Here is a 14,470-nt window from a genome sequence, read left to right as displayed (position 1 = left end):
CGCTTTTAATTTCAATGCTCCAGGGAGTCTTTACTTTCAAAATATTATCGGAGACATTAATCATGTATGTGAAGTATGATAAATTAGTAACTGACTAACATTTTCAGAGGGCAAGGCAATCTCAGAGAGACTTTGAGGGCATGAGCAACAACGTTAAAACCTTAGCAATTAGAACAAGATATTCGTCACGATAAACTAAACAAGGAGGAAATAAGTATCTTTTTTAAAAATAAATATTAATGAAACAGGTAATTATCATATTTATTTGTTTCTATGGGTAGAGTAGGTTAAGGTAGTTTGTAGTAGACGAATTGGAAGTTTGGTAGGGTAGCTAACTGTATTATTTCATCGGTTTGCGAAAATTTAGGGTTTTGAATACTACAGCTGTGTCGTTTAATTATAATCTTTGTTTTAAATAAACAAAGAATAATTAACACACGGCTGTAGCATTCCTTTCAAACATCGACAAACTTAAATGACTTTATGTATGAACCATAATGTACCATTTATGCAACTTTGCTTTGAATATCACTGGAAAATGGTAACACTAATAATTTTTATTCCAGAAACATCAAAGTCATTGATTACCAAAGAAGTAACTCCTATGGCATCTTCTACTTTGACAGCAAAACCGGTCACTTCACTTTCATCGAGTTTCATTTATATGACTACACCTCAAGGTGCATCACAAAGTGCTTCAAAATCAGGCTCTCGCGTGACATCTAAAACAACATCAAGTGCTCCAGTGGCATCGAAACATCTGACAATAGCACCCGGTACTCAAGTAACACCAAGTTCAATGGAAGTATCACCAAGTTCTAGGTTAACTTCAGGTTTTGAGACAACAGCAAAAAGTGAACAAGAAACAGGAAGTCCTGTGGCAACAACAAAAGGTGCTGAGGTAACAGAAAGTACTTTGACAACATCATTTAGTGTTCCGATAACATCAAGTTTTCTTACATCAACACAAGGTACTCAAGCAACATCAGTGGCTGAGACAACAGTACCAGGTGTTTCGGAAACATCAACTCCTATGACAACGGCTCCAAGTGCTCAAGTTACATCGGGTTTGACGACAACAGCAAGTGTCAAACTGACAACAAGCTCTCTAGCAGCATCACCAGGTTCTAAAGTCACAAAATTACCAGGCGGTTCGGAAACATTAAGCCCAGGCACAACAGCGATTGCAGGTGTGTCAACATCATCAGGTGTAGGTACCACAGAAGGTTCTTTGACAACATCATTTGGTGTTCCGATAACATCAACCTTTATTACAACAGCACAAAGTGCTCAGGCAAAACCAGTTACCGAGACAATAGTACCAGGTGTTTCGGTATCATCAAGTTCTATGAAAACGACTCAAGGTGGTCAAGTTACATCGGGTTTCACGACAACAGCAGGTGTCAAATTGACAACAAGCTCTCGAGAAGCATTACCAGGTTCTAAAGTCACTTCAGGTTTTGAACCAACAGCACAAGGTGACGAAGAAACATCAAAATATTTACAAACAGTAACAGGCGGTTCGGTAACAGTGAGCTCAGGAACAACAGCAATGTCAGGTGTGTCAACATCACCAGGTATCGGCACCACAATAGGAGGCAATTCTGTACCAATCAGTTCTTTTACAACAGTGGCAGGTGCTCAAGTAACACCAAGTTCTATGGAAGCATCATCCGGTTCTCCGTTAACTTCGGGTTTTGAGACAACAGCAAAAAGTGGACAAGAAACAGGAAGTCCTTTGACAACAACAAAAGCTGCTGAGGTAACAGAAAGCACTTTGACAACATCATTTGGTGTTCCGATAACACCTAGTTTTGTTACATCAACACAAGGTACTCAAGCAACATCAATGGCTGAGACAACAGTAACAGGTGTTCCAGAATCATCAACACCTATGACAACGGCTCCAGATGCTCAAGTTACATCAGGTTTGACGACAACAGCAGGTGTCAAACTGACAACAAGCTCTCTATCAGAATTACCAGGTTCTCAAGTTACTTCAGGTTTTGAACCAACAGCACAAGGTGTTGAAGAAATATCAGAATCTTTACCAACAGTAACAGGCGGATCAAAAACATTGAGCTCAGGAACAACTTCTATTTCAGGTGTCTCAACATCACCAGGTGTCGGTACCACAATAGAAGGCAATTCTGTATCAATGAGTTCTTTTACAACAGTGGCAGGTGCTCAAGTAACATCAAGTTCTATAGAAACATCACCCGGTTCTCCGTTAACTTCGGGTTTTGAGACAACAGCAAAAAGTGGACAAGAAACAGGAAGTCCTTTGACAACAACAAAAGCTGCTGAGGTAACAGAACGCACTTTAGCAACATCATTTAGTGTACCGATAACATCAAGTTTTGTAACATCAACACAAAGTGCTCAAGGAACATCAGTGGCTACGACAACAGTACCAGGTGTTCCGGAAACATCACCTTCCATGACATTGGCTCCAGGTGCTCAAGTTACATCGGGATCAACGACAACAACAGGCGCAAAATTGACATCAAGCTCCCTGGCAGAATTACCAGGTTCTCAAGTTACTTCAGGTTTTGAACCCACAGCACAAGGTGGTGAAGAAACATCAATAATATTCACAACATTACCAGGCGGTTCGGAAACATTAAGCCCAGGCACAACAGCGATTGCAGGTGTGTCAACATCATCAGGTGTAGGTACCACAGAAAGTTCTTTGACAACATCATTTGGTGTTCCAACAACATTAAGTTTTATAACAACAGCATATAGTACTCAGGCAACACCAGTGACCGAGACAATAGTACCAGGTGTTTCGGTAACACCAAGTTCTATGAAAACGACTCAAGGTGGTCAAGTTACATCGGGTTTCACGACAACAGCAATTGCCAAACTGTCAACAAGCTCTCTAGCAGCCTCACCAGGTTATAAAGTCACTTCAGGTTTTGAACCAACAGCACAAGGTGGTGAAGAAACATCAAAATCTTTACCAACAGTAACAGGCGGTACGGAAACAGTGATCCCAGGAACAACAGCACTGTCAGGTGTGTCAACATCACTAGGTGTCGGTACCACAATAGGAGGCAGTTCTGTATCAATGAGTTCTTTTACAACAGTGGCAGGTGCTCAAGTAACACCAAGTTCTATAGAAACATCACCCGGTTCTCCGTTAACTCCGGGTTTTGAGACAACAGCAAAAAGTGGACAAGAAACAGGAAGTCCTTTGACAACAACAAAAGCTGCTGAGGTAACAGAACGCACTTTGACAACATCATTTAGTGTACCGATAACATCAAGTTTTGTAACATTAACACAAAGTGCTCAAGGAACAACAGTGGCTACGACAACAGTACCAGGTGTTCAAGAAACATCACCGTCCATGACATTGGCTCCAGGTGCTCAAGTTACATCGGGTTCAACGGCAACAGGCGCAAAATTGACATCAAGCTCTCTAGCAGAATTACCAGGTTCTCAAGTTACTTCAGGTTTTGAACCCACAGCACAAGGTGGTGAAGAAACATCAAAATATTTACCAACAGTAACAGGTGGTTCGGAAACAGTGATCTCAGGAACAACAGCAATGTCAGGTGTGTCAACATCACCAGGTGCCGGTACTACAATAGGAGGCAATTCTATATCAATGAGTTCTTTCACAACAGTGGCAGGTGCTCAAGTAACATCAAGTTCTATGGAAGCATCATCTGGTTCTCCGTTAAGTTCGGGTTTTGAGACAACAGCAAAAAGTGGACAGGAAACAGGAAGTCCTGTGACAACAACAAAAGGTGCTGAGGTAACAGAAAGCACTTTGACAACATCATTTGGTGTTCCGATAACATCAAGTTTTATTACATCAACACAAGGTACTCAAGCAACATCAGTGGCTGAGACAACAGTAACAGGTGTTCCGGAATCATCAACACCTATGACAACGGCTCCAGGTGCTCAAGTTACATCAGGTTTGACGACAACAGCAGGTGTCAAACTGACAACAAGCTCTCTAACAGAATTACCAGGTTCTCAAGTTACTTCAGGTTTTGAACCAACAGCACAAGGTGGTGAAAAAATATCAACATCTTTACCAACAGTAACAGGCGGATCAAAAACATTGAGCTCAGGAACTACTGCCATGTCAGGTGTCTCAACATCACCAGGTGTCGGTACCACAATAGAAGGCAATTCTGTATCAATTAGTTCTTTTACAACAGTGGCAGGTGCTCCATTAACATCAAGTTTTATGGAAGCATCATCCAGTTCTCCGTTAACTTCGGGTTTTGAGCCAACAGCAAAAAGTGGACAAGAAACAGGAAGTCCTTTGACAACAACAAAAGCTGCTGAGATAACAGAAAGCACTTTGACAACACCATTTAGTGTTCCGATAACATCAAGTTTTATTACATCAACACAAGGTGCTCAAGGAACATCAGTGGCTACGACAACAGTACCAGGTGTTCCGGAAACGTCACCTTCTATGACATTGGCTCCAGGTGCTCAAGTTACATCGGGATCAACGACAACAACAGGCGCAAAACTGACATCAAGTTCCCTGGCAGAATTACCAGGTTCTCAAGTTACTTCAGGTTTTGAACCCACAGCACAAGGTGGTGAAGAAACATCAATAATATTCACAACATTACCAGGCGGTTCGGAAACATTAAGCCCAGGCACAACAGCGATTGCAGGTGTGTCAACATCATCAGGTGCAGGTACCACAGAAAGTTCTTTGACAACATCATTTGGTATTCCAACAACATTAAGTTTTATAACAACAGCACATAGTACTCAGGCAACACCAGTGACCGAGACAATAGTACCAGGTGTTTCGGTAACACCAAGTTCTATGAAAACGACTCAAGGTGGTCAAGTTACATCGGGTTTCACGACAACAGGAATTGCCAAACTGTCAACAAGCTCTCTAGCAGCCTCACCAGGTTATAAAGTCACTTCAGGTTTTGAACCAACAGCACAAGGTGGTGAAGAAACATCAAAATCTTTACCAACAGTAACAGGCGGTTCGGAAACAGTGATCCCAGGAACAACAGCACTGTCAGGTGTGTCAACATCACCAGGTGTCGGTACCACAATAGGAGGCAGTTCTGTATCAATGAGTTCTTTTACAACAGTGGCAGGTGCTCAAGTAACACCAAGTTCTATAGAAACATCACCCGGTTCTCCGTTAACTCCGGGTTTTGAGACAACAGCAAAAAGTGGACAAGAAACAGGAAGTCCTTTGACAACAACAAAAGCTGCTGAGGTAACAGAACGCACTTTGACAACATCATTTAGTGTACCGATAACATCAAGTTTTGTAACATCAACACAAAGTGCTCAAGGAACAACAGTGGCTACGACAACAGTACCAGGTGTACCGACACCTGGTGATGTTCAAGAAACATCACCTTCCATGACATTGGCTCCAGGTGCTCAAGTTACATCGGGTTCAACGACAACAGGCGCAAAATTGACATCAAGCTCTCTAGCAGAATTACCAGGTTCTCAAGTTACTTCAGGTTTTGAACCAACAGCACAAGGTGGTGAAGAAACATCAAAATATTTACCAACAGTAACAGGTGGTTCGGAAACAGTGATCTCAGGAACAACAGCAATGTCAGGTGTGTCAACATCACCAGGTGCCGGTACCACAATAGGAGGCAATTCTATATCAATGAGTTCTTTCACAACAGTGGCAGGTGCTCAAGTAACACCAAGTTCTATAGAAGAATCATCCAGTTCTCCGTTAATTCCGGGTTTTGAGACAACAGCAAAAAGTGGTCAAGAAACAGGAAGACCTGTGACAACAACAAAAGGTGCTGAGGTAACAGAAAGCACTTTGGCAACATCATTTGGTGTTCCGATAACATCAAGTTTTATTACATCAACACAAGGTACTCAAGCAACATCAGTGGCTGAGACAACAGTAACAGGTGTTCCGGAATCATCAACACCTATGACAACGGCTCCAGGTGCTCAAGTTACATCAGGTTTGACGACAACAGCAGGTGTCAAACTGACAACAAGCTCTCTATCAGAATTACCAGGTTCTCAAGTTACTTCAGGTTTTGAACCAACAGCACAAGGTGGTGAAGAAATATCAACATCTTTACCAACAGTAACAGGCAGATCAAAAACATTGAGCTCAGGAACAACTGCTATGTCAGGTGTCTCAACATCACCAGGTGTCGGTACCACAATAGAAGGCAATTCTGTATCAATGAGTTCTTTTACAACAGTGGCAGGTGCTCAAGTAACATCAAGTTCTATGGAAGCATCATCCGGTTCTCCGTTAACTTCGGGTTTTGAGACAACAGCAAAAAGTGGACAAGAAACAGGAAGTCCTTTGACAACAACAAAAGCTGCTGAGATAACAGAAAGCACTTTGACAACACCATTTAGTGTTCCGATAACATCAAGTTTTATTACATCAACACAAAGTGCTCAAGGAACATCAGTGGCTACGACAACAGTACCAGGTGTTCCGGAAACGTCACCTTCTATGACATTGGCTCCAGGTGCTCAAGTTACATCGGGTTCAACTACAACAACAGGCGCAAAATTGACATCAAGCTCTCTAGCAGAATTACCAGGTTCTCAAGTTACTTCAGGTTTTGAACCCACAGCACAAGGTGGTGAAGAAACATCAATAATATTCACAACATTACCAGGCGGTTCGGAAACATTAAGTCCAGGCACAACAGCGATGTCAGGTGTCGCAACATCATCAGGTGTAGGTACCACAGAAAGTTCTTTGACAACATCATTTGGTGTTCCGACAACATCAAGTTTTATAACAACAGCATATAGTACTCAGGCAACACCAGTGACCGAGACAATAGTACCAGGTGTTTCGGTAACATCAAGTTCTATGAAAACTACTCAAGGTGGTCAAGTTACATCGGGTTTCACGACAACAGCAGGTGCCAAACTGTCAACAAGCTCTCAAGCAGCCTCACCAGGTTATAAAGTCACTTCAGGTTTTGAACCAACAGCACAAGGTGGTGAAGAAACATCAAAATCTTTACCAACAGTAACAGGCGGTACGGAAACAGTGATCTCAGGAACAACAGCAATGTCAGGTGTGTCAACATCACTAGGTGCCGGTACCACAATAGGAAGCAATTCTGTACCAATGAGTTCTTTTACAACAGTGGCAGGTGCTCAAGTAACACCAAGTTCTATAGAAGCCTCACCCGGTTCTCCGTTAACTCCGGGTTTTGAGACAACAGCAAAAGGTGAACAAGAAACAGGAAGTCCTGTGTCAACAACAAAAGGTGCTGAGGTAACAGAAAACACTTTGACAACATCGTTTGGTGTTCCAATAACATCAAGTTTTGTTACATCAACACAAGGTACTCAAGCAACATCAGTGGCTGAGACAACAGTAACAGGTGTTCCGGAATCATCAACACCTATGACAACGGTTCCAGGTGCTCAAGTTACATCAGGTTTGACGACAACAGCAGGTGTCAAACTGACAACAAGCTCTCTATCAGAATTACCAGGTTCTCTAGTTACTTCAGGTTTTGAACCAACAGCACAAGGTGTTGAAGAAATATCAGAATCTTTACCAACAGTAACAGGCGGATCAGAAACATTGAGCTCAGGAACAACTGCTATGTCAGGTGTCTCAACATCACCAGGTGTCGGTACCACGATAGAAGGCAATTCTGTATCAATGAGTTCTTTTACAACAGTGGCAGGTGCTCAAGTAACACCAAGTTCTATGGAAGCATCATCTGTTTCTCCGTATACTTCGGGTTTTGAGACAACAGCAAAAAGTGGACAGGAAACAGGAAGTCCTTTGACAACAACAAAAGGTGCTGAGGTAACAGAACGCCCTTTGACAACATCATTTAGTTTACCGATAACATCAAGTTTTGTAACATCAACACAAAGTGCTCATGGAACATCAGTGGCTGTGACAACAGTACCAGGTGTTCCGGAAACATCACCTGTTATGACAAAGGCTCCAGGTGTTCAAGTTACATCGGGTTCAACGACAACAACAGGAGCAAAATTGACATCAAGCTCTCTAGCAGAATTACCAGGTTCTCAAGTTACTTCAGGTTTTGAACCCACAGCACAAGGTGGTGAAGAAACATCAATAATATTCACAACATTACCAGGCGGTTCGGAAACATTAAGCCTAGGCACAACAGAGATTGCAGGTGTCTCCGCATCATCAGCTGTAGGTACCACAGAAAGTTCTTTGACAACATCATTTGGTGTTCCGACAACATTAAGTTTTATTACAACAGCACAAAGTGCTCAGACAACATCAGTGACCGAGACAATAGTTCCAGGTGTTTCGGTAACATCAAGTTCTATGAAAACGACTCAAGGTGGTCAAGTAACATCGGGTTCGACGACAACAGCAGGTGCCAAACTGACAACAAGCTCTCTAGCAGCATCACCAGGTTCTCAAGTTACTTCAGGTTTTGAACCAACAACACAAGGTGGTGAAGAAACATCAAAATCTTTACCAACAGTAACAGGCGGTTCGGAAACAGTGATCTCAGGAACAAGAGCAATGTCAGGTGTGTCAACATCACCAGGTGCCGGTACCACAATAGGAGGCAATTCTGTATCAATGAGTTCTTTTACAACAGGTGCTCAAGTAACACCAAGTTCTATAGAAGCATCACCCGGTTCTCCGTTAACTCCGGGTTTTGAGACAACAGCAAAAGGTGAACAAGAAACAGGAAGTCCTGGGTCAATAACAAAAGGTGCTGAGGTAATAGAAAGCACTTTGACAACATCGTTTGGTGTTCCAATAACATCAAGTTTTGTTACATCAACACAAGGTACTCAAGCAACATCAGTGGCTGAGACAACAGTAACAGGTGTTCCGGAAACATCAACACCTATGACAACGGCTCCAGGTACTCAAGTTATATCAGGTTTGACGACAACAGCAGGTGTCAAACTGACAACAAGCTCATTAGCAGCATCACCAGGTTCTCAAGTTACTTCAGGTTTTGAACCAACACCACAAGGTGGTGAAGAAATATCAAAATCTTTACCAACAGTAACAGGCGTATCGGAAACAGTGAGCTCAGAAACAACTGCGATGTCAGGTGTGTCAACATCACCAGGTGTCGGTACCACAAAAGAAGGCAATTCTGTATCAATGAGTTCTTTTACAACAGTGGCAGGTGCTCAAGTGACATCAAGTTTTATGGAAGCATCACCCAGTTCTAGGTTAACTTCAGGTTTTGAGACAACAGCAAAAGGTGGACAAGAAACAGGAAGGCCAGTGACAACAACAAAAGCTGCTGAGGTAACAGAAAGCACTTTGACAACATCATTTGGTGTTCCGATAACATCAAGTTTTATTACATCAACACAAGGTCCTCAAGCAACATCAGTGGCTGAGACAACAGTAACAGGTGTTCCGGAATCATTAGCACCTATGACAACGGCTCCAGGTGCTCAAGTTACATCAGGTTTGACGACAACAGCAGGTGTCAAACTGACAACAAGCTCTCTATCAGAATTACCAGGTTCTCAAGTTACTTCAGGTTTTGAACCCACAGCACAAGGTGGTGAAGAAACATTAATAATATTCACAACATTACCAGGCGGTTCGGACACATTAAGCCCAGGCACAACAGCGATTGCAGGTGTCGCAACATCATCAACTGTAGGTACCACAGAAAGTTCTTTGACAACATCATTTGGTGTTCCAACAAGATCAAGTTTTATAACAACATCACATAGTACTCAGGCATCAACAGTGACCGAGACAATAATACCAGGTGTTTCGGTAACATCAAGTTCTATGAAAACTACTCAAGGTGGTCAAGTTACATCGGGTTTCACGACAACAGCAGGTGCCAAACTGTCAACAAGCTCTCTAGCAGCCTCACCAGGTTATAAAGTCACTTCAAGTTTTGAACCAACAGCACAAGGTGGTGAAGAAACATCAAAATCTTTACCAACAGTAACAGGCGGTTCGGAAACAGTGATCTCAGGAACAACAGCAATGTCAGGTGTGTCAACATCACCAGGTGCCGGTACCACAATAGGAGGCAATTCTGTATCAATGAGTTCTTTTACAACAGTGGCAGGTGCTCAAGTAACACCAAGTTCTATAGAAGCATCACCCGGTTCTCCGTTAACTCCGGGTTTTGAGACAACAGCAAAAGGTGAACAAGAAACAGGAAGTCCTGTGTCAACAACAAAAGGTGCTGAGGTAATAGAAAGCACTTTGACAAAATCGTTTGGTGTTCCAATAACATCAAGTTTTGTTACATCAACACAAGGTACTCAAGCAACATCAGTGGCTGAGACAACAGTAACAGGTGTTCCGGAAACATCAACACCTATGACAACGGCTCCAGGTGCTCAAGTTACATCAGGTTTGACGACAACAGCAGGTGTCAAACTGACAACAAGCTCTCTATCAGAATTACCAGGTTCTCAAGTTACTTCAGGTTTTGAACCAACAGCACAAGGTGTTGAAGAAATATCAGAATCTTTACCAACAGTAACAGGCGGATCAAAAACATTGAGCTCAGGAACAACTGCTATGTCAGGTGTCTCAACATCACCAGGTGTCGGTACCACAATAGAAGGCAATTCTGTATCAATGAGTTCTTTTACAACAGTGGCAGGTGGTAAAGTAACACCAAGTTCTATGGAAGCATCATCTGGTTCTCCGTTAACTTCGGGTTTTGAGACAACAGCAAAAAGTGGACAGGAAACAGGAAGTCCTTTGACAACAACAAAAGGTGCTGAGGTAACAGAACGCCCTTTGACAACATCATTTAGTTTACCGATAACATCAAGTTTTGTAACATCAACACAAAGTGCTCATGGAACATCAGTGGCTGAGACAACAGAACCAGGTGTTCCGGAAACATCACCTGCTATGACATTGGCGGCTCCAGGTGCTCAAGTTACATCGGGTTCAACGACAACAACAGGCGCAAAATTGACATCAAGCTCTCTAGCAGAATTACCAGGTTCTCAAGTTACTTCAGGTTTTGAACCCACAGCACAAGGTGGTGAAGAAACATCAATAATATTCACAACATTACCAGGCGGTTCGGAAACATTAAGCCTAGGCACAACAGCGATTGCAGGTGTCTCAGCATCATCAGCTGTAGGTACCACAGAAAGTTCTTTGACAACATCATTTGGTGTTCCAACAACATCAAGTTTTATAACAACATCACATAGTACTCAGGCAACACCAGTGACCGAGACAATAGTACCAGGTGTTTCGGTAACATCAAGTTCTATGAAAACTACTCAAGGTGGTCAAGTTACATCGGGTTTCACGACAACAGCAGGTGCCAAACTGTCAACAAGCTCTCTAGCAGCCTCACCAGGTTATAAAGTCACTTCAGGTTTTGAACCAACAGCACAAGGTGGTGAAGAAACATCAAAATCTTTACCAACAGTAACAGGCGGTTCGGAAACAGTGATCTCAGGAACAACAGCAATGTCAGGTGTGTCAACATCACCAGGTGCCGGTACCACAATAGGAGGCAATTCTGTATCAATGAGTTCTTTTACAACAGTGGCAGGTGCTCAAGTAACACCAAGTTCTATAGAAGCATCACCCGGTTCTCCGTTAACTCCGGGTTTTGAGACAACAGCAAAAGGTGAACAAGAAACAGGAAGTCCTGTGTCAACAACAAAAGGTGCTGAGGTAATAGAAAGCACTTTGACAACATCGTTTGGTGTTCCAATAACATCAAGTTTTGTTACATCAACACAAGGTACTCAAGCAACATCAGTGGCTGAGACAACAGTAACAGGTGTTCCGGAAACATCAACACCTATGACAACGGTTCCAGGTGCTCAAGTTACATCAGGTTTGACGACAACAGCAGGTGTCAAACTGACAACAAGCTCTCTATCAGAATTACCGGGTTCTCAAGTTTCTTCAGGTTTTGAACCAACAGCACAAGGTGTTGAAGAAATATCAGAATCTTTACCAACAGTAACAGGCGGATCAAAAACATTGAGCTCAGGAACAACTGCTATGTCAGGTGTCTCAACATCACCAGGTGTCGGTACCACAATAGAAGGCAATTCTGTATCAATGAGTTCTTTTACAACAGTGGCAGGTGCTCAAGTAACACCAAGTTCTATGGAAGCATCATCTGGTTCTCCGTTAACTTCGGGTTTTGAGACAACAGCAAAAAGTGGACAGGAAACAGGAAGTCCTTTGACAACAACAAAAGGTGCTGAGGTAACAGAACGCCCTTTGACAACATCATTTAGTGTACCGATAACATCAAGTTTTGTAACATCAACACAAAGTGCTCATGGAACATCAGTGGCTGAGACAACAGTACCAGGTGTTCCGGAAACATCACCTTCTATGACATTGGCTCCAGGTGCTCAAGTTACATCGGGTTCAACGACAACAACAGGCGCAAAATTGACATCAAGCTCTCTAGCAGAATTACCAGGTTCTCAAGTTACTTCAGGTTTTGAACCCACAGCACAAGGTGGTGAAGAAACATCAATAATATTCACAACATTACCAGGCGGTTCGGAAACATTAAGCCTAGGCACAACAGCGATTGCAGGTGTCTCAGCATCATCAGCTGTAGGTACCACAGAAAGTTCTTTGACAACATCATTTGGTGTTCCGACAACATCAAGTTTTATAACAACAGCACAAAGTGCTCAGACAACATCAGTGACCGAGACAATAGTTCCAGGTGTTTCGGTAACATCAAGTTCTATGAAAACGACTCAAGGTGGTCAAGTAACATCGCGTTTGACGACAACAGCAGGTGCCAAACTGACAACAAGCTCTCTAGCAGCATCACCAGGTTCTCAAGTTACTTCAGGTTTTGAGCCAACAGCACAAGGTGGTGAAGAAACATCAAAATCTTTACCAACAGTAACAGCCGGTTCGGAAACAGTGAGCTCAGTAACAACAAAAATGTCAGGTGTCTCAACATCACCAGGTGTCGGTACCACAATAGGAGGCAATTCTGTATCAATGAGTTCTTTTACAACAGTGGCAGGTGCTCAAGTAACACCAAGTTCTATAGAAGGATCATCCGGTTCTCCGTTAACTCCTGGTTTTGAGACAACAGCAAAAGGTGGACAAGAAACAGGAAGTCCTCTGACAACAACAAAAAAGGCTGAGGTAACAGAAAGCACTTTGACAACATCATTTGGTGTTCCTATAACATCAAGTTTTGTTACATCAACACAAGGTACTCTAGCAACATCAGTGGCTGAGATAACAGTACCAGGTGTTCCAGAAATATCTACACCTATGACAAAGGCTCCAGGTGCTCAAGTTACATCAGGTTTTACGACAACAGCAGGTGTCAGACTGACAACAAGCTCATTAGCAGCATCACCAGGTTCTCAAGTTACTTCAGGTTTTGAACCAACACCACAAGGTGGTGAAGAAATATCAAAATCTTTACCAACAGTAACAGGCGTATCGGAAACAGTGAGCTCAGGAACAACCGCGATGTCAGGTGTGTCAACATCACCAGGTGTCGGTACCACAATAGAAGGCAATTCTGTATCAATGAGTTCTTTTACAACAGTGGCAGGTGCTCAAGTGACATCAAGTTCTATGGAAGCATCACCCAGTTCTAGGTTAACTTCAGGTTTTGAGACAACAGCAAAAGGTGGACAAGAAACAGGAAGGCCAGTGACAACAACAAAAGCTGCTGAGGTAACAGAAAGCACTTTGACAACATCATTTAGTGTTCCGATAACATCAAGTTTTGTTACATCAACACAAGGTGCTCAAGGAACATCAGTGGCTGAGACAACAGTACCAGGTGTTCCGGAAATGTCACCTCCTATGACAACGGCTCCAGGTGCTCAAGTTACATCGGGTTCAACGACAACAACAGGCGCAAAATTGACATCAAGCTCTCTAGCAGAATTACCAGGTTCTCAAGTTACTTCTGGTTTTGAACCAACATCACAAGGTGGTGAAGAATCAACAATAATATTCACAACATTACCAGGCGGTTCGGAAACATTAAGCCCAGGCACAACAACGATTGCAGGTGTGTCAACATCATCAGGTGTAGGTACCACAGAAAGTTCTGTGACAACATCATTTGGTTTTCCGACAACATCAGGTTTTGTTACTGCAACACAAGGTTCTCATGCAACACCAGCGACCAAGACAATAGTACCAGGTGTTTCGGTATCATCAAGTTCTATGAAAACGACTCAAGGTGGTCAAGTTACATCGGGTTTGACGTCAACAACAGGTGTCAAACTGACAACAAGCTCTCTAGCAGCATCACCAGGGTCTCAAGTTACTTCAGGTTTTGAACCAACAGCACAAGGTGGTAAAGAAACAACAATTAGTACTTCTGTAACATTGAGTTCTACAGCAGCACCAGGTTTACCAGTTACAACGAGTTCTCCTATTGTGTCTACCTCACTATCTACTCAGGGTCAAAATCAACCTGGACATTTACCTGCACAAGGTTTTTCTTTTGATCTAACAGAATTGTTACATACTTATGTATTATTTTGAATTTTAAGT

At 42.7% G+C, this 14,470-nt stretch overlaps 1 protein-coding gene across 1 annotated transcript in view; it reads left to right on the top strand.

Moving 5' to 3' along the window:
* The window catches only part of LOC132751280 (mucin-12-like), a 28,541-nt gene that overhangs the window by 2,850 nt on the left and 11,221 nt on the right, over positions 1-14,470 (top strand). The window contains exons 3-4 of the mRNA XM_060741436.1: positions 108-4,007; positions 4,554-14,411. Coding sequence (XP_060597419.1) covers positions 539-4,007; positions 4,554-14,411 — 13,327 coding nt within the window. The 5' untranslated portion in view covers positions 108-538. The remainder of the gene's footprint in view (positions 1-107; positions 4,008-4,553; positions 14,412-14,470) is intronic.

This window comes from Ruditapes philippinarum, unplaced genomic scaffold, assembly GCF_026571515.1.
Source record: "Ruditapes philippinarum isolate M1 unplaced genomic scaffold, ASM2657151v2 ctg4293_1_1_1_1, whole genome shotgun sequence".
NCBI classification, from domain to species: Eukaryota; Metazoa; Mollusca; class Bivalvia; order Venerida; family Veneridae; genus Ruditapes; species Ruditapes philippinarum.
This window is presented reverse-complemented; position numbering and strand designations above follow the sequence as displayed.